At 49.7% G+C, this 21487-nt stretch overlaps 2 protein-coding genes across 3 annotated transcripts; both read left to right on the forward strand.

Annotated features, from left to right (window-relative positions):
* Nucleotides 1-27: 27 nt before the first annotated feature.
* On the forward strand, nt 28-14275 carry PLAGL2 (PLAG1 like zinc finger 2). Of its 2 annotated transcripts, XM_082645415.1 has the most exons (3): nt 28-203; nt 5423-5795; nt 8944-14275. In XM_082645415.1, exons 2-3 carry the CDS (start codon nt 5536-5538, stop codon nt 10172-10174), a joined length of 1491 nt encoding a protein of 496 aa, XP_082501541.1. In that variant the 5' UTR covers nt 28-203; nt 5423-5535; the 3' UTR covers nt 10175-14275. The 2 variants fall into 2 exon arrangements, with proteins under 2 accessions (XP_082501541.1, XP_082501542.1); XM_082645416.1 differs by lacking the exon at nt 5423-5795 and having other exon boundaries at nt 8944-14274.
* Nucleotides 14276-14305: 30 nt separating this feature from the next.
* Nucleotides 14306-20420, forward strand: LOC309817268 (putative testis-specific Y-encoded-like protein 3). Its single transcript, XM_082645417.1, is given in 2 exon segments — nt 14306-16347; nt 16350-20420. Coding segments are annotated over 2 exon segments (1062 nt in total). The 5' UTR covers nt 14306-16268; the 3' UTR covers nt 17333-20420.
* The last annotated feature ends 1067 nt before the right edge of the window (nt 20421-21487 follow it).

Genomic DNA, 21487 nt, shown 5'->3' on the forward strand with positions numbered 1-21487 from the left:
GCGCGCCGCTGCGGCCGCTCTAGCCGGCGGGCAGGCGGGACCATAGAGAGCCCGCGGCACCGCCCCCTCCACGGGCCGAGCGCCCGCTCGTGCAGCTCCCAGAATGCACCGCACAATGGCCCGACCGCCGCCACTACCGGGGCCTGAGCGGGCCTGGCGGAGCCCGAACGCGGCCCGGCCCGCAGCGCGGGGCCCGGAACGCGGTGAGTGTGGGCGAGGGCCCTGGGGGACGGCGGGGAGCGGGGCGGGAGGCAGTCTCGCTGCGCCCGCGCGCCCGGCACCCGGAGCTGCAGCGCCCCTCATCTCTGGCCCCTGAGCGCGGTCGCCCACACCCCCGACCCGAGGCCCCCTCTGCGCCAGCCCGGCCCAGATAGGCCCCAGGGTGACGAAAACTTTCCCCGGACCCGATACCTGGGTCTGGGGGACCTGAAGAAAGCCCGCTGGCCCCCTCCCTTCCGAGACCTGGAGCCTCAGCCCTGGGGGGGGGTCCCCCACTCCCGACCCCCCAGGCTCCCTGGAGACCCAGATAACGCGCTGCTGACCTTACCAGGGACCCGGGTCTGGGGGACGCAGATAAGCTGCACCTGCTCTCTCCTCTCAGACACGCCTACCCGGACCCACATAACCCCCTTTCCTGCTCCAAATAGTTCGCTCTTTCTCCTCTGTTTCATTTCCCAGAACCACATAACCCCTTTTGAGGCTTCCCTCAATTATTTGGTTCTGGGGAACCCAAATAATTTCTACCCATAGTTCCTTCCTCGGCGATCGTACTCCCAAACTCTAGATAGCTTCCACCCGGTACCATTTTGAGACTCTTGAAATTCAGGGAATTCGCTTTTATCTTCAGCCCCTTTAACCCTCCAGCCCGTGTAATCCATCCCCCACCCCCCACCGTCTCTCTTTCTTTGCGGAGGGTGGGGTGGGGGTCTCTTAGGGATCGAGATAACTTGCTCCTCCCTGTCTTCCATTCCTGAGACCTCCAGACTTCTTCCTGAATTTCTGTCCCTGGTCCGGCAGCCGTCTACCCCCAGCCCTCCCAGCCCAGGGGCGTTTAACCTTTCCCCCCATGCAGTATGGTGGTCTAGAAACGAACCAGGAGACAGGCTATCCCCTGCAAATCCTGTCCTGGCCCCATCTCGGTGGGGGAAAGGGACTTGTAAGGTGCAAGATAAGGGGACATCGGGTGTGGGGAGTTGGTACTTTCACCTGCAAGTGTTCCTGTGTCCTGGCGTGTGTGTGTTTTCCCACCTGTCTGCCTGGGACTCTGAAAGAGTGTGGCCTGGGGTTGCTAACCCTACCGCCCGAGGTGAGGCCACGGGATTGGGGGGGGGGTGTCTAATCAGGTTTCCTCTTGGTGAAAATGGGGCTGTTGTGAGTTGCAGCCATTTGCTCAAGGCCTCCTTAGGAGTGGGAGGCAGCGGGAATCAGAGGAAATCATGAATCAAAGGGACTCTAAAAAGGGTCCATCTACACCGATAGAAGAACTAGCAGCCCCTGTTAATCCTGTTTGATGTCTCCTGGAATGATGCAAGTCATTGAGACGCTCCAGCCTCCCTGTAATTTAATTCTCCCCCCACTCTGGAGTGTATGTGTGTTTGTGTGTGTGTTTTGGGGGGCAGCTGTACCCATTTCCCCCTTTCCTTCTCACCGTTCTCCAGTCAGTCAGTGTGTCTTTTGGATTTGTTTCTGATGCCCAGGTCAGGACCTGTTTTTTATCTCTAAGTCTATTTATAATTTCCCAGTTGCTATTTTGGGTTCTGCTTAAGGGAAGATTGTGTCCACCGCAAGGAAAGTTCCTGGGTGTGTTTCCTCCTCGGCAGGTGTTGAATTGAGTTCTTCAGATCCCCAAGTAGCTCTTGGGCAGCAGGGATAAAAGCTATTTTAGGGTAGTCACTGAAGTGGAGCTGTTAATCCTCTGTGGGTCTCTCTAGTTAAGAACACTTACAGATTAACCCTTTCCTTGGTGCAGGGGCGCTATTTCTCAACAGTTTTGGGGGGAGGTTTGAGAGAATTCAACTGTGGCAGCAGAAGGTGGGAACATGCAACTCAATACAAAGACAAAGATAATAGCTGCCTTTTGTTGGGTACTTAGAGCAAGCCAAGCCCTGTGCTGAGCCCTTTGCATACCTGACTAAAATAATCCTTACAACAAGCCTGTGAGGTAAGTATTTTTAGTTTTACAGAGGAGGAAACAGGCTAATAATGGAGAAAGAACGCAGTCTCTATAGAGATGATGTAACACCATAAAAACTATAGTTTCATCAGAGGGCAGCAGGCATCATGGCACACAACAGAGGACAGACAGACGAGGAAGCGATTTGTCTCCTTTAAAGGCTTCCAAAGAGGGCCATACAGAGTTTTTAGCAAGCATTTGTATTTGGGGCGTGGGGCCTTAATCATAGAGGAGATTCCTACAGTGAGGGAACTCTGGCCCAGGATATGGTGCTGGAGGAAGATAAAGTAAGGGGGACTGGCTCCGGGGGGTGTGCTGAGGGTTAATTGTGAGGGAAAAGGGGAAGGCTGCATTCTGGGGAGATGTTGGGAAGGGAAGGAAACTCACTCTGAGGCCTGAGAAGACTCATCTAGGGAGAAAAAAAAAAAAAGTAGTACTATTCAGGCCCCGTGCGGAAAAGAGGGAGACACAATTTAGACCTCAGAGACAGCACTGTTTGTATTTACACGTTTTATGTCAGACATTTCAAGAGTGTTTCACTGAATCTTCCATGAGAATTTTATAGGTAAGGAGAACAAATATCTATTTTAGAAATTGAGGAAACTGAGGTTCAGAGAAACTACGTAACCTGCCCATGGTTTCACAGCCAGTAAGTGGCAGCCTTCTGATAGCAAGTCCAAGGTTCTTTCCACAATACCTCCCTCTTCAGATCAGACGCCAGAAGGAATCTTAGGATGAAAATATACCGAGTTATACCAGTAACTGGGAGGGCTTGATTGTGTTTGTTTTATGGGAACAGGTTCTGTCAGCTTCTGTAGTTGTTAAGGTTAGAGTATGAGACCAGAAGAGCAGCTTTGAAAGAGAAGCAGAATTTTTTCACAGTTTTGCAGAGGAAGATGTCTGAAGGAATAGGCCTTCGGATAATGTGGGAGAGGCCCAGGAATCTTCCTGGATGAAGGGAGTTTGCAGACAAGGGACAGAGGGAGAAAAACTAGATTTCCAGAAGGGTTCCTAAGGTAACACTAAAGCCATAGCCCCATTACGTGCAAATCAAGGCAAGCACATGGCTGCTGCCTTCCTTCTTTGGTTCTATCAGTACAACCCTGAGAGCTCTTCTTAGCCACCATCAGCCTCTTTCCTAGAAGCCCATTACTCACTCTTCCAGCAGCAGCATACTAAACTGCTGTGTCTTGTTTGTGCTTGTTCAGAAGAACAGATGAGGTGGACGTGTGGGTGGTGGGGGACATACTGTTCTCTTTCTGAGTTTGCGTGGAATTTCCAAGGCTAGGCTCCTCTCTCACATCAGCCAGAGTGATGTGACTTGCTTCCCTCTGGCTGCCATTCCCAACTTTCCAGAGGCTGAGGTGCATGATTTCACATATTGAGGGGGGGTGGGGCAGAATTTGACTTTGAAGGTGAGGGAAATTCCCTCCAAACTAGATGTTCAAATTCGTGCTCGCTCTCTACGCAATTCCAAGCTGCCTAGTAATCGCTGGTATTATAAACAGGTAATTCCACCCTTTGGAAGAAGGAGGGGACTTAAACAATGAAAGCCAGACATCAGAGGCCTTTGAGCTTTATCGTGAAGCAGGCAAATATGCCATGATGACTCGAAGGCTCAAGTGGGACTAGTTTTTAGTGCTAACACGTGACTCATGCGAAATGCAGCCACCTTTGTGCAGATCTTTCTAGGCAAATCTCCACTCGTGATAGGGAGATGTTTATCATATTACACTGCAGTGTTTCTTCAACAAGAGGAATGGTTCCTGAACAGGACGTAGCTTATGTTAATGATGAGCAAAGCTCTCTCGGGCATAAACCCGCTGATCCCATCATCTCGTTCACGGCCAGCCTGTTGGTTGAATGGTCACTGTAAGCAGCAGGTGCTAATGAGCTGAGCAAGCATTCTTTGGCCCACAGCTAGTTTGTGCAATTGGAGCCCTCCCCAGATTCTCATGGACAATCCCCAGATACCCCTTTTGCTCCCTTCACATGGAAAAGCCTCATGACCAAATTTTGGCATGACCTCTTCAAAGCAAAGTCCCCTGTTATAGCAAGTTGCATTGGGGTTGGTAATCTTGTGTGATGAGCTTGTGAGTGTGAATGTGGCTCTGTTGTCCCCCTTTTGAGAATCAGTACGGTAATGCCCTTTCTCTCTTCCTCTGAGTTGAGTCAGGAAAGAAGTTGTGTCACCTTTGCTCCCCCACCCCACTCCACAACCCAGTAGAAGGCATCAGACTTCAAGATATTTGCTCCCCACTTTGGAACTCAGTTTAAACTAGAACTTCCTGAGCATGTTAGCCAATAAGAATCCACTTGCATTCAATGACTGATTTACTCATCTAAAAGAAAATTGAAAGTCCTTTTCTAGATGCTAGGTGTATGGAGATGAAAGAGATGTGATCTGAACTCGCAAAGAATCAGAGTTTGGTGATGGAGTCTAAGTTCTAATGCACGTGTGTTACTTGCTCATAATGGAGACATGCACGTGCTCTATGAGGGTCTTTGGGACCCTCAACACCACTCAACACCTTGCATGTTCGACGGGCTTTGCTAAAGAAGTATGGTTTGGGCCCTGAGACCAAGAGACCCAGAGTGGTGGTTGAGGGCGGGACAGGACCAGTACTGGTTTAGTGGAAATGCTGAGTCTGCTGTTGCCTTCCTCAGACAGAACCTCTTGATGTTGATATGCTATTAAGAAACACATCTGCTAAGAAACACATCTGGCGCAGGGGCTGACTCTCCAGGGTGTAAATTTCCTAAGTGATGCCTTTTGGGCATTTTATTGCTCCTTAGCACCTCTATGAGGAGAATTGTAGAAAGTGAGGAGGAGGTAGGGTGAAGAGGAGGAGGAGGTGCTGCTATTTCTAAATTTAGTGGAAAGGATGTAAAAGTGAAGTTAGAAGGGAAAGTCTGGAGTTTAGGGCTTTTATTTCCTCTGATTATCCTGTTTTCCTATTAGCCTAGGTGGTACTTGTAATAATAGTTACCACTAAGCACTTACTAGGTGCCCAGCCTTCTGCTGAATGCTTTATATTTATTATCTCATTTAATTCCCAAAAGATCCTTATGATGTAGGAGATTATTAAGCCCATTTTGTAAATGAGGGAACAGCTCAGGGAAGTAATTGGCTGAAAGTCACATGGCTTCTGAGTGGAAGGGCTGGGATGGAACGGGGATCTCTCTGCCTCCAGAGCCCATGTTTTCACGGTATTGGGCTCCCTAACACCAGGTGTTCTGATGTTTCAGGTGAAGAGATTGTTTTCTGAAGGCTGCGTTGGAGGCTGTGACAGAGCACAGAGCCCTGTGGAGCTGATGGGGAGGCTTTCTCAATAACATGGCCCTTCGCCATTAGCCTTGCCATGACCACATTTTTCACCAGCGTCCCCCCCTGGATTCAAGATGCAAAGCAGGAGGAGGAAGTGGGCTGGAAACTAGTTCCCAGGCCTCGGGGCCGGGAGGCGGAGAGTCAAGTGAAGTGCCAATGTGAAATCTCGGGGACACCCTTCTCAAATGGGGAGAAGCTGAGGCCTCAGAGCCTCCCCCATCCAGAGCAGAGGCCGTATAGCTGCCCTCAGCTGCACTGTGGCAAGGCGTTTGCCTCCAAGTACAAGCTGTATAGGTAGGTGACACTCCCATACCTCTTCCTGCCCTGAGGTTTCCAGAGGATAAAGCCAGAGAGACTCCACTGAGTGTGGGACTTTATCTGTGGCAGAAGAGTAGAGGTTAATTTGTCCCATAAGTGTACCCTGAACGTCAACCGTTTGAGGTCACTCACTGAAAAATAATGGTGGTATTTTTTATTCAAACACTAGAATCTGATGGGTACAATATCAGATAGCCACGAACAAACTAGATAGAATTTTTTTTTTCAATACAGGTATACCTCATTGTATTGCACTTCACTTTATTGTACTTCTCAGATACTGCGTTTTTTTACAAATTGAAGGTTTGTGGCAACTCTCAGTCAAGAAAGTTGGCCCAGTTTTCCAACAGCATTTGCTCACTTCATGTCTCTGTGTCATGTTTTGGTAATTCTCACAAAAAAAGATTATAGCTTGCTGAAGGCTCAGATGATAGCTAGCATTTTTTAGCAATAAAATATTTTTTAATTAAGTGTATACATTGGTTTTTTAGACATAATGCTATTGCACACTTAATAGACCACAGTATAGTGTAAACATAACTTTTATATGCACTAGGAAACCAAAAAATTCATGTGACTCCTATTATTGTGACGTTCACTTTATCGCAGTGGTCTGGAACCAAACCTGCAATATCTCCGAGGTATGCCTGTGCTACTTTCCCCACCTATGTCAGGTAATGGTCAGAATATTAGCCCCAAATTAGGAATCAGTTTTAGAAGTTTAGAAGGAAAAGGAGACCCTCAGGTCCAATCTGTAAATTTTAAAGTGCAGGCTCAGAGTGGAGAAGTGACTTACCCAAGGTCTATAGCTTCTTAGGTCCTGCAGTGCCTCTTCTACTGAACTAGCATGCCACTCAGATGATTCCTTATGTCTCTGTAGAGTACCTGGTGTCCTCTGGGTTGGAAGATTTCCTGAAACTTCTAAGCCCAAGAACCCCTACTTAAAGTGAAATGGAATGTGAAAGCCCTGGTGTAAAGCAGATAATGACAGAGCAGCTTTGAAGGGAGGGGGGCCCACTCGGACGTAATTTTGATTTTATCTTTGCCTTTCCATCAGAGGACTATGAACATGCCCTTTACCAATAATGTAGACTTCCTGATGCACAGTCATTCATCTCTTGACTATTATTTATTGATCTCCTGCCACATACCAGGCACAGTGTTCAGTGATACGGACAGAATAGTGAGCCAGACAGATGGGGGTGCTGGCCCTCCTTGAGTTTACTGTCTAATAGCAGGGACAGACAGTAAATGGGTAAACGCAAGAACAAGATGACCACAGAAAGCCTCAGTTCCTTGTCTGGAAAACAGTTGATAGGAAGGAACTAAAACAGGTAACAGGGTAGCGTGTGGCCAGGGTTGCCCTCATGACAGTTCTGTTGTCCTCAGGAATGCTTTGATTCTGTGTGCTCCTCTGTCTTAGGTGGATTTCAGTTGGGGCTGTCCTCTTAGACTTTCTTAGTGACAGTCTTGAGTGTCAGTGGGAGGCTACAGGAAAGGTCCTGGGCCAGGAGACAGGAGCCTTGACTCCACCCTTAGTCACTGTATTTTAGGTGAATTACTAAACCTCTCTGGGCCTTTGTTTCCTCACCTTGAAAATGAGGGAAATAGACTGTGGATCACTCAGCATCTCCCTCTCATACGTTTTCATGCCAGTTGTGTCACAGGAGGTTAATAGTAACCCTCAGGTGTGAGCACTCACACATAGCATGAGGGTAATGGGTACGATTGATAAGAATCACTGGGTGCCGTGCTAGAGACAGCAGTGGCATACCTAAGTGAACCTGGGTCTCAGGAAGGTCAGTGTTTAAATTCAGCCTCTGCCACTTACTGACTGGTGGGTGGGGCTGCCCTGTGCTTCAGCCTCTTATGGAGGACAAGGTTAATCACACATCTCACACAGGGCTTGCAAACAGTGGGACTCCAGAGTCTTGCTGAGTTGATTCTGAATGTACTATGGAGCTCTGGATTGCAGTTCCTGGATTCTGAGCTGCTTTCCAGACAGAAAGGAGCAGGAGCAAACCAAGGGACACTGAGGTGCCAGATCACTAAAAGTTTTTAAATGTTGCTGCTGTGCTCGCTTCGGCAGCACATATGCTAAAATTAAATGTTGCTGCTTTGTGTGGCAAACAATTTAAGTGGTACCAATGGACATGCAGTGAAAAACGAATTGTCACACTCGAAGCCACTATTCTCCTCCCCAAAGGCAGTTTCTTGTGTATTCTTGTTGAGACGTTCAAACGTGTATTCCCTTCCTTCTTTATTTTCACAGGGGATTGTATTACACGCACTATACTGAACTTCCTTTTTTGACTTGGCTCCCTATATCTTCGGATATTGTTCCAGATCAGGAAGTTTAGATATATTTCATTTTCCCTTTATTGTGTCATTTAAATTTTTGTAAATACGCTTTTTTTTTGCAAAGGAAATGCATTCAAAATTCAAAAGGTATATAATGAAAATTCTCTATCACACCCATAAAAGCTGCCCATTTCTTCTCCCCATAGGTAGCCAATGTTGTCAGTTTCTTGTGTAGCCTTCCAGAAATATTTTAAGCTCATACAAGCAAACATACATATATCTTCCCTCTTTTCATTTGTATAGTACTATTCCATAGGCACTATTCTGTCTCATGGGTTTTTTTGACTTAAGTGTATCTAGGAGCTTGTTACCTGTGGTACATATAAAGCTGCTATTATTTTAAAAAGCTGAGTTGGGAATTCTCTGGTGGTCCAGTGGTTAGGACTCTGTGCTTTCACTGCTGAGGACCCAGGTTCGATCCCTGATCAGGGAACTAAGATCCCACAAGCCTCATGGCCAGAAAAAAAAAAAAGTTGAGTCATTTTATGGACTTAGAATAACTTAATCAGTTCCCTATTGATGAACATTTAGATTGTTCCTGATTTTTTGCTACGAAAATCAGTGCTGCAAAGAATAGCAGTACCTGTGATTTTGCAGGTGGTCGAGGATACCTATAGAATACAGTTGGCATGGTATTCCATTCCACTGCATGGTTGTACCATAATTTTTGTGTCTAGTTGCCTGTTAGTGGACAACTCAGTTGTCTATAGCCAGCCCTTGTGATCTCATTTCTTTCTCCTCTGTCCTCCATCCCTATCTCCAGGCACATGGCCACTCACTCAGCCCAGAAACCCCACCAGTGCATGTACTGTGATAAGATGTTTCACCGCAAGGATCATCTGCGGAACCACCTGCAGACCCATGACCCCAACAAAGAGGCCCTCCACTGTTCTGAGTGCGGTAAGAATTACAATACGAAGCTGGGCTACCGGCGCCACCTGGCCATGCATGCCGCCAGCAGTGGTGACCTCAGCTGCAAGGTGTGCCTGCAGACCTTCGAGAGTACCCAGGCCCTGCTAGAGCACCTGAAGGCCCACTCACGCCGGGTAGCAGGTGGCGCCAAGGAGAAGAAGCACCCCTGTGACCATTGTGACCGGCGGTTCTATACTCGGAAGGATGTGCGGCGGCACCTGGTGGTCCACACAGGCCGGAAAGACTTCCTGTGCCAGTACTGTGCCCAGCGATTTGGCCGCAAAGACCACCTGACACGTCATGTCAAGAAGAGTCACTCTCAAGAGCTGCTCAAGATCAAGACAGAGCCAGTGGACATGTTAGGCCTGCTCAGCTGCAGCTCCACAGTCAACGTGAAGGAAGAGCTGAGCCCTGTGCTGTGCATGGCCTCTCGGGACGTGATGGGGGCCAAGGCCTTCCCTGGCATGTTGCCCATGGGCATGTATGGTGCCCACATCCCTACCATGCCCAGTGCAGGTGTGCCACACTCCCTGGTGCACAACACGCTGCCCATGGGTATGAGCTACCCTCTGGAGTCCTCACCTATCTCTTCTCCAGCTCAGCTTCCTCCAAAATACCAGCTTGGATCTACCTCATACTTGCCCGACAAATTGCCCAAAGTGGAGGTGGATAGTTTGCTGGCGGAGCTTCCTGGAAGCCTGTCTCTCTCATCCGCTGAACCCCAGCCCGCCTCACCTCAGCCGGCGGCAGCTGCGGCCCTCCTAGATGAAGCACTGCTCACCAAGAGCCCCGCCAACCTCTCTGAGGCCCTCTGCGCTGCTAATGTGGACTTCTCCCACTTACTGGGCTTTCTTCCTCTCAACCTGCCCCCATGTAACCCGCCCGGGGCCACAGGAGGCCTGGTCATGGGCTACTCCCAGGCTGAGGCGCAGCCCCTGCTCACCACTTTGCAAGCTCAGCCTCAAGATTCCCCGGGAGCTGGGGGACCGCTGAACTTTGGGCCTCTGCACTCCTTGCCTCCTGTCTTCACCTCTGGCCTGAGCACCACCACCCTGCCTCGTTTCCACCAGGCATTCCAGTAGCCCCAAGGAGGACCTCAGCTCAGTCTTGGCTCTGTCAGGGAGTCTCAGTATCTACCCCATATGCATCCCCCATGAAGGCAGCTGAGCTTTCAGAGCTGAGTTCAAGATGAAAAATTCCAGGATCTGTATGGAGCACTTGGTTTGGGGGCTTGGGCTCCAGGATCAGTTCCAGGAGGAGCCTTGAGCCCCAACCCCATGAAAAGATGTCATACAATAGGACTTCAGGTATTTTTACTTTTTTTTTTTTTAATCTGAATCGGGAGCCACACCTAGCCCTCTCCCTCTCCAAAGCATCAGAACCTCCTTCTCTTTGGAGAAGGGAGAGGTCTCTTGGAGACACAGAGGGTTTTACTTTGGATGACCTCGAGAGAAATAGCCCAAGAAGCCCGTCTTCTGGTCCCAGCCTGCAGACCCCACAGCAGTTGGTGAGGCCCTGCTGCAGAGGGTCCATCGCCTGCTTCCAACCAACAGGCAGGAGAGAGGGCCTCTGTTCTTCCCCATCACCTCCATCCCTCCTGTCCTAGCACCTCCATTTTCAGTGTTTTCCAGCAACGGTACCGTTTACACAGTCGCCTCAGACACACCATTTCACCTCCCTTGCTGAGCTGTATAGCCTTAGAATGATTGCAGTGAACATTGTTTACACACCGTGAATCCATTCCCACCAGTCCATTCCAGTTGGCACCAGCCGGAACCATTTGGTACCTGGTGTTAACTGGAGCCCTGTTTACAAGGCGGAGTCGGGTCTCACTGACTTCTCTTCACTTGAGGTCATATTTTTCCCCTGTGGGGAAATAAACTGACTTTGGACTGCTTCAGTCTCTGCCATCTTCCATGACTGTGTCTGTTCCTGCCTTCCTCGGTAGAGTCCACAGGAGACAGGCAAGAAGATTGGAGCAGTTTTCTCACAGGTCTGCAATTCTGTTTTTCTCCAAGTACAGCACGACCCCCTCATCCTCCTTTTGAACTGGAGAGGGGAAGAAATGAAAGGCATGCCCACTTCCATCACCCCCCGCCCCAGTTCTCTAATCCCCACCCTGAATGTCATGAGCTTTTATCATTAGTCTTGGGACGAGGGACTCCGGCTCTAGGCTGGTGTGGATAGCAAAGGAGAGGGTGAGACCTCATTTGTCTCCTGTCTCTTTTCCAGGAAGTTGTGGAATTGTTGGAAGAAGAGTTTTCAGAAAGTTAGGACTGGGCAGATGGTTGAGTCCTAATCTCTGGGTGTACATCATTGCCTCCCGTACCAAACTGTTTTCTTCTCTACAGTGTTCCTCCTCTCTCCCACTTTGCAGTCCCGTGGACTCAGGCCCACTGTGCCTAGGCTTCTCTGCTCTCCATCAAAGAACTTCCATCTTCCTTTTGTGGCCCCTCTCACTTTTGCCCCCAGTACTCAGCAAGTTTCTTGCAACAAATGATTAGTTCTTCTCTTCTGACTTGTGGGGCTCCCTGCCACAGCACAGCTCTTGCCCAGCTGAACCCCATCCCTGCTTCATCTCAGTTCTGCATGGGCTTCGCTCTTCCCACTCGTGGAAGGGAGGCAGCTCAGGGACCACCAGTGTGGGGCCCTCTTGAGACACTTCCACTCTGATTCAGAAACACACTCCTACCTCTTTACTGTTAACTCCTACAAATGCAGCCAGCAGTTTCTGGGCGCTTCTCTCAGCAGGTGCCTCATACTGGCTTCTCCACTAGGGTTTCAGGACAAACTACCGAGGAACTGCCTCAGCCTCTTCCCAGTCCTCCCCCCATCCCCCTTCTGTCTAGAAACCACTTTGGTTTATCATCAGGAACTGAGCAGGTCCAAGACCCAGGCTTCTGCTTCAGCCCAGGCCAGTACTCTTCCTTTGAGGTGAAAGCCTTAAAATGTAGCTCCCTGGCCCTTGATTGGAAGTAATGTGGAGTGAATAAGCATGTTTTAATTTAGGCAGGCTAGTTTGGGATACCTTTAAAAAAAAAAAAAGACAAAACCAGATATCAAGGTGTCTGGCAAGATTAGAATCAGAGTAGGTGATTTGCTTCTAAAAATTCGTTTCAGTGAGTCCCAGGGACTAATTAAGGTTTACTTTTGAAAGCGTCCCCTTGGTACGCAGCCACCTCCTGCATGCTGTGCATGTTATTGGGACTCGTATATAGGAAATGGTATGTGAGGATCCAAACGGGACTCTGCTGCCATTCTCCTTGTCGTCTCTGATCTTCATCACTAGACCCAGCAACCCTCACCCCTCCCTGCCGCCTTCCCTGCATCTTTCGTTTACAGAGGCAAATGGGCCTCTGGCCACAGAATACAAAGTCTTGGGCGGTTAGAAGAGTCCCCTCCTCTTTGCTCTTTCCTGTCCCTTCCTTGAATACTCTCCCCCGTTAGTGATGCTGGGAAACTCATAGTGACAGGCAAAGCAACTATTTAAAACCTTGTAACTGGGGCCTTGCCCCTCCTCCCCTCACTTCTTCCTTCCGTCCTGTTCCTCTTTTCTTCTTCCTTCAATGCCCTTCCCACCCACGAGGAATTTTCCTATCACTGTGAACTTTGCTGGTGCAGAGGAACATTTGCCTTCACCTTTTTTGTTTTTTTTTTTGGACCATAGACACCCAGCCATTTCTTAAACCTCCCCAAAATTAAAAAAAAAGTCCACATTGGCCTGGTTGTTCAAAGGATAAGAATAGCTTTATCCTACTCAGTACCAAACCCACTTCAGTACCCTTACTGAGGCCATGAGAGCCTAGGGGTTTCTGCCCAGGACAGGAGCCATGGCATATTGGCAGAGACCAAACGGGGACCAGGAAAAGGGGTGATGTTCCCTTCCCCCACCACCTCCAACCTCTGTCAGCATGAGCTGCTGTGAACAGTGGCAGGCAACTCCCCCTCTGCACAGTAGCTGGTCAGGGTTGAGTGCAGTCCTGGGGGCCAGGGGATAGCATGCCCAGTTGTGTCAGCTCAGAGGATCTGCACATCTTAGAGATGTGAGAGGTAGGGAAAGGAATAACAGTGATGTTTTTTCCCTCACCCTTTTACAATGGCATTTGGTTAATGGAAATCTGGGAAGCAGGTGTGATTACTTCTTTTGCTCATAGATATTGTTCTAAGTTGAAATTCTCTCACTGCCCTAAACTATCCCCTAGTAGCCCTTTAAGTCCCCACCCCCCTTCTTTTTGGTAGCTGTTTTCTCCACCCTCTCTCCACCTCCTCTTATCTAGGAGCTGTTTTTAAGCACGATTTTTTTTTAACAGTTTATATTGTACAGGATCAATATTTTGCTTTTTAACAAGGATATTTATGTAATAAGAAACTTTGCCTTAGGCAGGTGTTGGCCAGAAAAGTCCAGATTCCTCTGGGACCCCACCCTGGCCTCTCCTGGAACTCTGAACCTGCTGTGGAAGGAATTGGCTGTAACCTCACCACTGGAGAGTAGGGTCTGTGGCGAGGGAAAGGGGTGTACTGGTTGTGACAGGAGAAGGATCCACCATCATAATCTAGTGCCTCTATGGAGGGGTTTGGAAGAAGCATTCCAGTTCAGTTTCTTCGGGTGTGAGCTTCCTTCCTTAGCGGCTTCTCCCCATAGTGCACCTCTCCACCTCCTACTGTTTGGCACTAGAACTCCTGAAACACCACTTCTCATACACCTCCCTCCCTCCTTCCCAGTGGTCAAGGCTTTGGAGCCACTCTTTCGGAACGCCAGATTATTTAAAGAGAGAAAAATACAAGACAAAACCTTCTAGCACTTTGTAAACACAGTGAATAACCTCTTGGAGTATTTTTGGCTTTATATAAAACAAGGTTTTTAATTGTAAAATATAAGTGCCATTAGAAAATGCACAGGGCCTATCTTTGTTAAAGTAGATTTTTCAATGTTTTGCAGAATTACATTTTCAAAAAAAAGTTTTTATAATGAAGTTGTTTATTAAAAACTTCTGAATGATGTGTTTGGAAGTTGTGAACCTGTTTGATTGGGAAGGGGTAGGAGAGAGCCTGAAGAAGAACTGGAATCCAGACATCTTTAGCATCCAAGGGGATGATGAGTATAGGGCAGACAGTAACAACCCTTCACATTAGCACCTACAAACTTTGCACTTTGAAATTAAAGATCTTTGAGGTAAGTGGCATCATGCCACCACAATAATCTTGGGTGCAAGAGTCAGAAAAACCAAATTGGCTTAAAGGGTGACATTTCATGTCACTGAAAATGCCAGATGGAGTGCAGTCTTGAGGTTAATACTGATCCAGCAACTCAAACATGGTTGGCCTTAGCATTCCTTGTGTTTGCCGTATCTTGTGCAGTTGTGACTTCATCCTCCAGCCCTTCGGAGAAGAATGCTGCCATAATTCCAGTCATTTTCACACAGTGCTGACCACAAATGGAGAGGGACCCTTTCTGGGCTCTCTAAGGAGAGGAGTCCTTTATTCATGGAAGCCTCAGTAAGCGTCTCCTGTCTCATTGGCCGTGATGGCATTCTGTGCCATCCCCAAACCAGTCACTATAGGCCAGTGATGACAAGGCTGAGACAAGGGTTGGAGTAGTTTCTCAAAGGAAATTTGGGGTACTGTTAGGATGAGGAATGGATGCTGGTTGTCCAAGAAAAAAATGTCATCCATTGCCCAAGGCGCACAGCTGGTAAGTGACAGAGCTAGGACCTAACCTTGACCACACTTGGCGCCTACCCATTTGGTTCAGACAGACTCTTGAAAGGCTATTATGGCTTCACCTGATGTTGCTTGGCCAGTCTCCAGTGAAGGTAGTCATCACTATTCCGGGCCCCATCCCTTGTACTGAGATCCTCCTGTCCAGGGCTCAGACCAAGCTTGCTTTTCTGTGGTCTGGAGCCAGTGTTCATAGCCAAGCAGTGCAAATCACTCCAGAGACCAGCCCAAGAATTTATGGGACGTTAAGTGTTAATGTGTGTAACGGGTGCTTTATGTACAAAGGCAGTGAGTGGGCTGGCTCTTCATCTCTTTGGCCTTCTGTTTACTTGACTAACTGTCCACCCCAGTGGGTTGGATCCCTGCTAGGGCCCCAAGAGAATCCACCTTGCCCTCTAGGGGATGCATACCCAGGAGTGGGTCTGGGGGCTCAAAGCTATCTTTTCCATTGGATGGGAGGAAGCTGAAGGCCTTCTGGAGGAGGTGGCAAGGACTTCCAGGTGAGCGGGTGGGGTATTGGGTGTATTGACCTCCATGGGCCACAAGTTTGGGAGCTGAGATCACAGGAGTGCAGGTGCACTTGCAGGATCAGGGCTGCAGGGGCTGGTCCATCCAGGCTCTTACTATCTGTGCACAGACCCTGCACTTCAGACTAGAGTTCACATTTGTGAAATGTCTGGAGCAGAGAAAAGGGTAGCCCCTAGGCCTAAGACGAGGTGAAGCCATGTCCACCCTTCAGCCTGTCAGCCCAGGAAGATCCAGCTCGTTCAGGGAAACCAGGCAGAGGTCCACTTGCTTCCTGGCTGGCAGCATTTGGGACCTTCCCTTGCCCTTAGATCCTTCTACTCAGACCTTGTTTCTTCCTTTTCCCACAAATATTTTGAGCACCTCCACGTGCCTGACAATTACTATGCAAGTTTCTGTCTAGTCAGCCTCTGCAACGGATACCTCTTGAGTCCTCTGCATATGCCTGAGTAATTTATCCTGTGAAAGCTGCCCCAAAGCCACAGTCGAGTGTGGGCACCAGCCGACTCCCATCTGTCCACCACAGATGCGGGGAACAGTAATTGCCTGGCGTGGTGGCTGTGGGGTTGGGCCTGATCCTGGGCGCCTGCTCAGAGCTGTTCGCTGCTTGGTACACCCCTGCACTTCACCCCATTTCCACCGCCGACTCCCAGTTCTGTCTGGGCGCCCGCAGTCGCATCCCCACCGGGCAGCCCCCTGCCACTCCGCCAGGCACCTAGTCCCAAGGCAGCCGGGGAAACCTTGCGAATCACATCCGGAAAAGCGTGGGGGCGCAAGGGGCGGGGCGAGCCCCGTAGGAGAAAATCGGGCCTCCCTGCCTACTACCCGCGGTCCCGCTGGGGTCGCTGCCAGCCACCCAGCCGCCCCTCTCGCTGCACCCGCAGTATCGCCCGCGCGCCCCGAGCCCTTCCAGGCCAGAGGCTCCCGCAGGTGATGGCGGACGAGGGTGCGGGGGGCCTGGAAACCGCCGCGCGCCGGGTCACCGCGTCTGGGGCCCAAGAGGCTGGGGGACGCGGTATCCCGACCCCGCAGCCCGCCCAGGGACCGCCCTGCCTGCCCCGGAGAGCCGGGAAGAGGCCTCCGCGGCCACTGACCTGAGCCCAGAAAACGGCCTTTTCGGGGACGGGGCCCCAGAAACCTGTGGCACAGAAGGGTGGGAGGCTCGGGCTGGAGCCGGCGGGAAGGCAGAGGAAGTGACGACTGGGGAGGGCGCCATCTTCATGGAGGAGGCGGAGCGGGAGGTGGGGAAGCAGCATGTGGGAGAGGAGATGGAGGTGGCCGAGAAGCTGGTGCGGGGGGAGAAGCTGGAGGTGGGAGCGGAGGCGCAGCAAGGCCCGGGGCCCCTGAACTTTGGTGGCCCAGCTGTGGACCCGCTGGAAGCCATCCAGTGGGAGCTGGAGGCTGTGAGTGCCCAGGCGGACAGGGCCTACCTGCGCCTGGAGCGCAGGTTTGGGCGCATGCACTGGTTGCACCTAGCCCGAAGGAGCTTCATCATCCAGAATATTCCTGGCTTCTGGGTCACTGCCTTCCTGAACCACCCGCAGCTGTCAGCCGTGATCAGCCCCCGAGGCGAAGACATGCTCTGCTACGTGATGAATTTGGAGGTGAGGGAGCACAGGCACGCCAGGACGGGCTGCAAGTTCAAGTTCAGTTTTTGGAGCAACCCCTACTTTCGGAACAAGGTGACAGTGAAGAAGTATGAGTGCAGATCCTCAGGCCGGGTGGTGTCAATCGCAAGTCGCATTTGCTGGCACTGGGGCCAGGAACCTCCGACTCTGGTACACAGGAAGCGGGACACCGTCCGCAGCTTCTTCAGCTGGTTCTCAAAGCGCAGCCTCCCGGAGGCCGACAGGGTTGCCCAGATTATTCAAGAGGACCTGTGGCCCAACCCCCTGCAGTACTACCTACTCCGGGATAGGCCCCACAGAGCCAGGCAAGGCCTAGCAAGGTGGCCCACAGAGGCCCCTCCTAGGCCCTATGGGTTCCAGTCTGGCTAAGTCCTGCCCTGGGACCTGGCCCCTACACAAGACTCCTTTCTGCCTCCTGGAGACCTGTGCTTAGGCCAGCCATGGCACTCTGCTGTCTGCTTTCTGTTCCGTGTACTCTGACCCCTTTGGACTTAAGTGGACTCAGCTCCGAGATTGTGGCCTTCATGGCCACGCTCTTCTGTTTCCATGTAGGCTCCATGCATCACATGACTGTCACATGCCACAGTGTCTACCCAAGCACTCAGTGCTGTGGACAGGTACTACCATCATCATGGCCTGGACCTGTCTTTGATCATGGCCTTCCACCCATTTTTTTTGTGTGTGTGGTACGCGGGCCTCTCACTGTTGTGGCCTCTCCCGTTGTGGAGCACAGGCTCCGGACATGCAGGCTCAGCGGCCATGGCTCACGGGCCCAGCTGCTCTGTGGCATGTGGGATCTTCCCGGACCGGGGCACGAACCCGTGTCCCCTGCATCGGCAGGCGGACTCAACCACTGTGCCACCAGGGAAGCCCCACCACCCATTTTTAACATGGGCACCCACAGGTCATCACTAGGAGGACCAGTGCCTCTTTGAGGCCTACTCCTTCAAGGCCACAGCATGCCGGGCTTCATACTTATGCTGACCCCACACCTGTCCGTGGCAAGCTGAGTCTTGTCACCCAAGAGGAAGTGGGTGCATTTGGTCAGCCAGACTTGGACATTCCAGGACCTCAGGACCACAGGCCAGGCTAATGGACTGTTGGGCATCTAGCAGAATGGGCATGGGGTGAGGTCAAGGACATGAAGCAGTGGGCAATGCATTCTTTGTGATCACACTGCTCTTCTTACCCCTGTGTTGGTCCTACTTCCCGACCTGCTACTGACTTGTGAAGGTCTGTGTCCTACCTGTGTCTGGTCATCGCCCTTCTCATGAGTTTCACCCATGTTGCCAGCGACCTTGTTGCCTGCTCCCAGGTTTATAAGGACCTCAAGAACTGCCTGTGAACCCAGGTGGGCCACCTGCCAACGCACAAGAGCTCCCAAACCCCCAGGAACTCTGCCACGCTGTTATATCTGGGCATGCACTTAAGGCAGGGGCAGTAATGGGGTCCCTTCCAGAAGCCTACCTTCCTGAGCTCCAGTCACTGGACTCACACAGAACCCAACTCCCCTGTCTCCACTTGTTTTTAGGCTGCCAGCTTGGGGGTGCTGGAGAGGGGGTGTTGCTGCTCATGAGGCCTTTCTCCACCTGCTGAGATCTCACATGTTTCTTTTTATTTTCTTTAAAGTGATAGCTCAGAAACAAAATAACTGAAGAAGCAAGGTTTTTTACAAACAGCTGAGGAGACAGGCTTTCTTGTTGAATTTGCCTCTCTGATTGTCTCCAGAGAGGGAGGGTTGTCCTGTAGCTTGGCGGAGCTCTCGTTGCCCCCTCTGCTCCAGGGCCCTGCCCCCCTCAGCAACGGGGGGCAGCACAGGGCCCCTGAGCAGAGACACCAGGAGCTCCGGGCCCGCAGGGATAGCACATTGTTCTGTTTCGTGCTTTGTTCTTGGAGACTAACTTTAGCTCCAACTCTACTTTCTTCTCCTTTCGCCGGATCCAAACCCTCATGGGATCCTGTTAGTACAGGAGCTTAGCTGTGCCCCCCTCCTAAGACCCCCTTAAGACAGTTTTTTGGGGCTGTCTCCATCTCATTTTGAGGGAGTGACCATACCTAGGCCCCTTCCCATGGAAGGCCTTCTTTTCTGCTCCCGAGGACCTGGGGAGGCCTTAACACAAAATAAAGGAGGGGGGCTGCTCTTGGCAGGGGCGTGCAAGAGAAGTTGGAGCCAGCTGGGAAGACAGGGATGGAGGAGGGCCTGCAAGGTGCAGGGAGGGGAGCCCCCGAATCTTCCTAACTTTTTTGATTCACCAACTGATATTTTAATTAAAAAAATTTTTTTTCCTTTTATTTTTAAAAATTTATTTGTATTTGATTATTCCAGTTTCTAAAAATTTTGATGGTCAACCCTATTGAGGAAATTTGTTGATTTTTTTTTAACATCTTTATTGCAGTATAATTGCTTTACAGTGGTGCGTTAGTTTCTGCTTTATAACAAAGTGAATCAGTTATACATATTCATATGTCCCCATATCTCTTCCCTCTTGCGTCTCCCTCCCTCCCATCCTCCCTATCCCACCCCTCTAGGTGGTCACAAAGCACCGAGCTGATCTCCCTGTGCTATGCAGCTGCTTCCCACTAGCTATCTAGTGGGATATATATGTCCATGCCACTCTCTCACTTCGTCCCAGCTTACCATTCCCGATCCCCGTGTCCTCATGTCCATTCTCTACGTCTGCGTGTAGATTTTTTTAAAATTAATTTTTATTGGAGTATGGTTGCTTTATGATGTTGTGTTAGCCTCCACTGCACAACAAAATGAATCAGCCATACACATACAGATATCCCCTCCCTTTTGGACTTCCCTCCCATTTAGGTTACCACAGTGCATTAGGTAAGAGTTCCCTGTGCTATACTGTATGTTCCCATCAGTTGTCTATTTTATACATAGTATCAATAATGTATATGTGTCAATCCCAGTCTCCCAGTTCCTCCCACCCCACCCCTTTCCTCCTTGGTATCCATACGTTTGTTCTCTACGTCTGTGTCTCTATTTTTGCTTTGCAGATAAGATCATCTATACCATTTTTCTAGATTCCACATATATGTGTTATTATACAATATTTGCTTTTCCCTTTCTGACTTACTTTACTCTGTATGGCACTTTCTAGGTCCATCCATGACTCTACAAATGATCCATTTTTATTCCATTTTATGGCTGAGTAATATTCCATTGTATATATGTACCACATCTTTATCCATTCCTCTGTTGATGGACATTTAGGTTGCTTCCATGTCCTGGCTATTGTAAATAGTGCTTCAGTGAACATTGGGATGCATGTGTTTTTTTGAATTATGGTTTTCTCTGGGTATATGCCCAGTAGTAGGATTGTTGGGTCATATGGTAGTTCTGTTTTTAGTTCTTTAAGGAACCTCCATACTGTTTTCCATAGTGGCTGTATCAATTTACATTCCTGCCAACAGTGTATGAGGGTTCCCTTTTCTCCACACCCTCTCCAGCATTTATTGTTTGTAGATTTTTAAAAATAAATTTTAATTAATTAATTTTTGGCTGCGTTGGGTCTTCGTTGCTATGCGCAGGCTTTCTCTAGTTGCAGTGAGTGGGGGCTACTCTTTGTTGTGGTGTGTGGGCTTCTCATTGCGGTGGCTTCTCTTGTTGCGGAGCATGGGCTTAGTTGCTCTGTGGCATGTGGGATCTTCCCGGACCAGGACTGGAACCTGTGTCCCCTGCATTGGCAGGTGGATTCTTAACCACTGCACCACCTGGGAAGCCTTGTTTGTAGGTTTTTGGATGATGGCTGTTCTGACCGGTGTGAGGTGATACCTCATTGTAGTTTTGATTTGCATTTCTCTAATAATTAGTGATGTTGAGCATCTTTTCATGTGTTTGTTAGGTCTTCTGCACATTTTTTGATTGGGTTGTTTGCTTTTTTGATGTTGAGCTGCATGAACTGCTTGTATATTTTGGAGTTTAATCCTTTGTCAGTTGCTTCATTTGCAAATATTTTCTCCCATTCTGAGGGTTGTCTTTTCGTCTTGTTTATGGTTTCCTTTGCTGTGCAAAGCTTTTAAGTTTCATTAGGTCCCATTTGTTTAATTTTGTTTTAATTTTTAATTTTGTTTAATTACTCTAGGAGGTGAGTCAATAAAGATGTTGCTGTGATTTATGTCGAAGAGTGTTCTGCCTATGTTTTCCTCTAAGAGTTTTATAGTGTCTGGCCTTACATTTAGGTCTTTAACCCATTTTGAGGTTTTTTTTTTTTTGCGGTACGCAGGCCTCTCACTGCCGTGGCCTCTCCCGTTGCGGAGCACAGGCTCTGGCCGCGCAGGCTCAGCGGCCATGGCTCACGGGCCCAGCCGCTCCGCGGCATGTGGGATCTTCCCGGACCGGGGCACGAACCCATGTCCCCTGCATCGGTAGGCGGACTCTCAACCACTGCACCACCAGGGAAGCCCTGAGTTTATTTTTGAGTATGGTGTTAGGGAGTGTTCTAATTTCATTTTTTTACATGTAGCTCTCTAGTGTGGGTTTATCTCTGGGCTTTTTAAAAAAATTAATTT

Source organism: Mesoplodon mirus (assembly GCF_964341445.2).
Source record: "Mesoplodon mirus genome assembly, chromosome: 15".
NCBI lineage: Eukaryota > Metazoa > Chordata > Mammalia > Artiodactyla > Ziphiidae > Mesoplodon > Mesoplodon mirus.

What these genes read in the sequence shown, in the direction of transcription:
- PLAGL2 (XM_082645415.1), top strand. Translation starts at nt 5,536, where the DNA reads ATGACCACATTTTTCACCAGCGTCCCCCCCTGGATTCAAGATGCAAAG. An exon ending in TCCAAGTACAAGCTGTATAG is followed by an intron (nt 5,796 to 8,943) that starts GTAGGTGACACT and finishes CCCTATCTCCAG; the next exon opens with GCACATGGCCACTCACTCAG.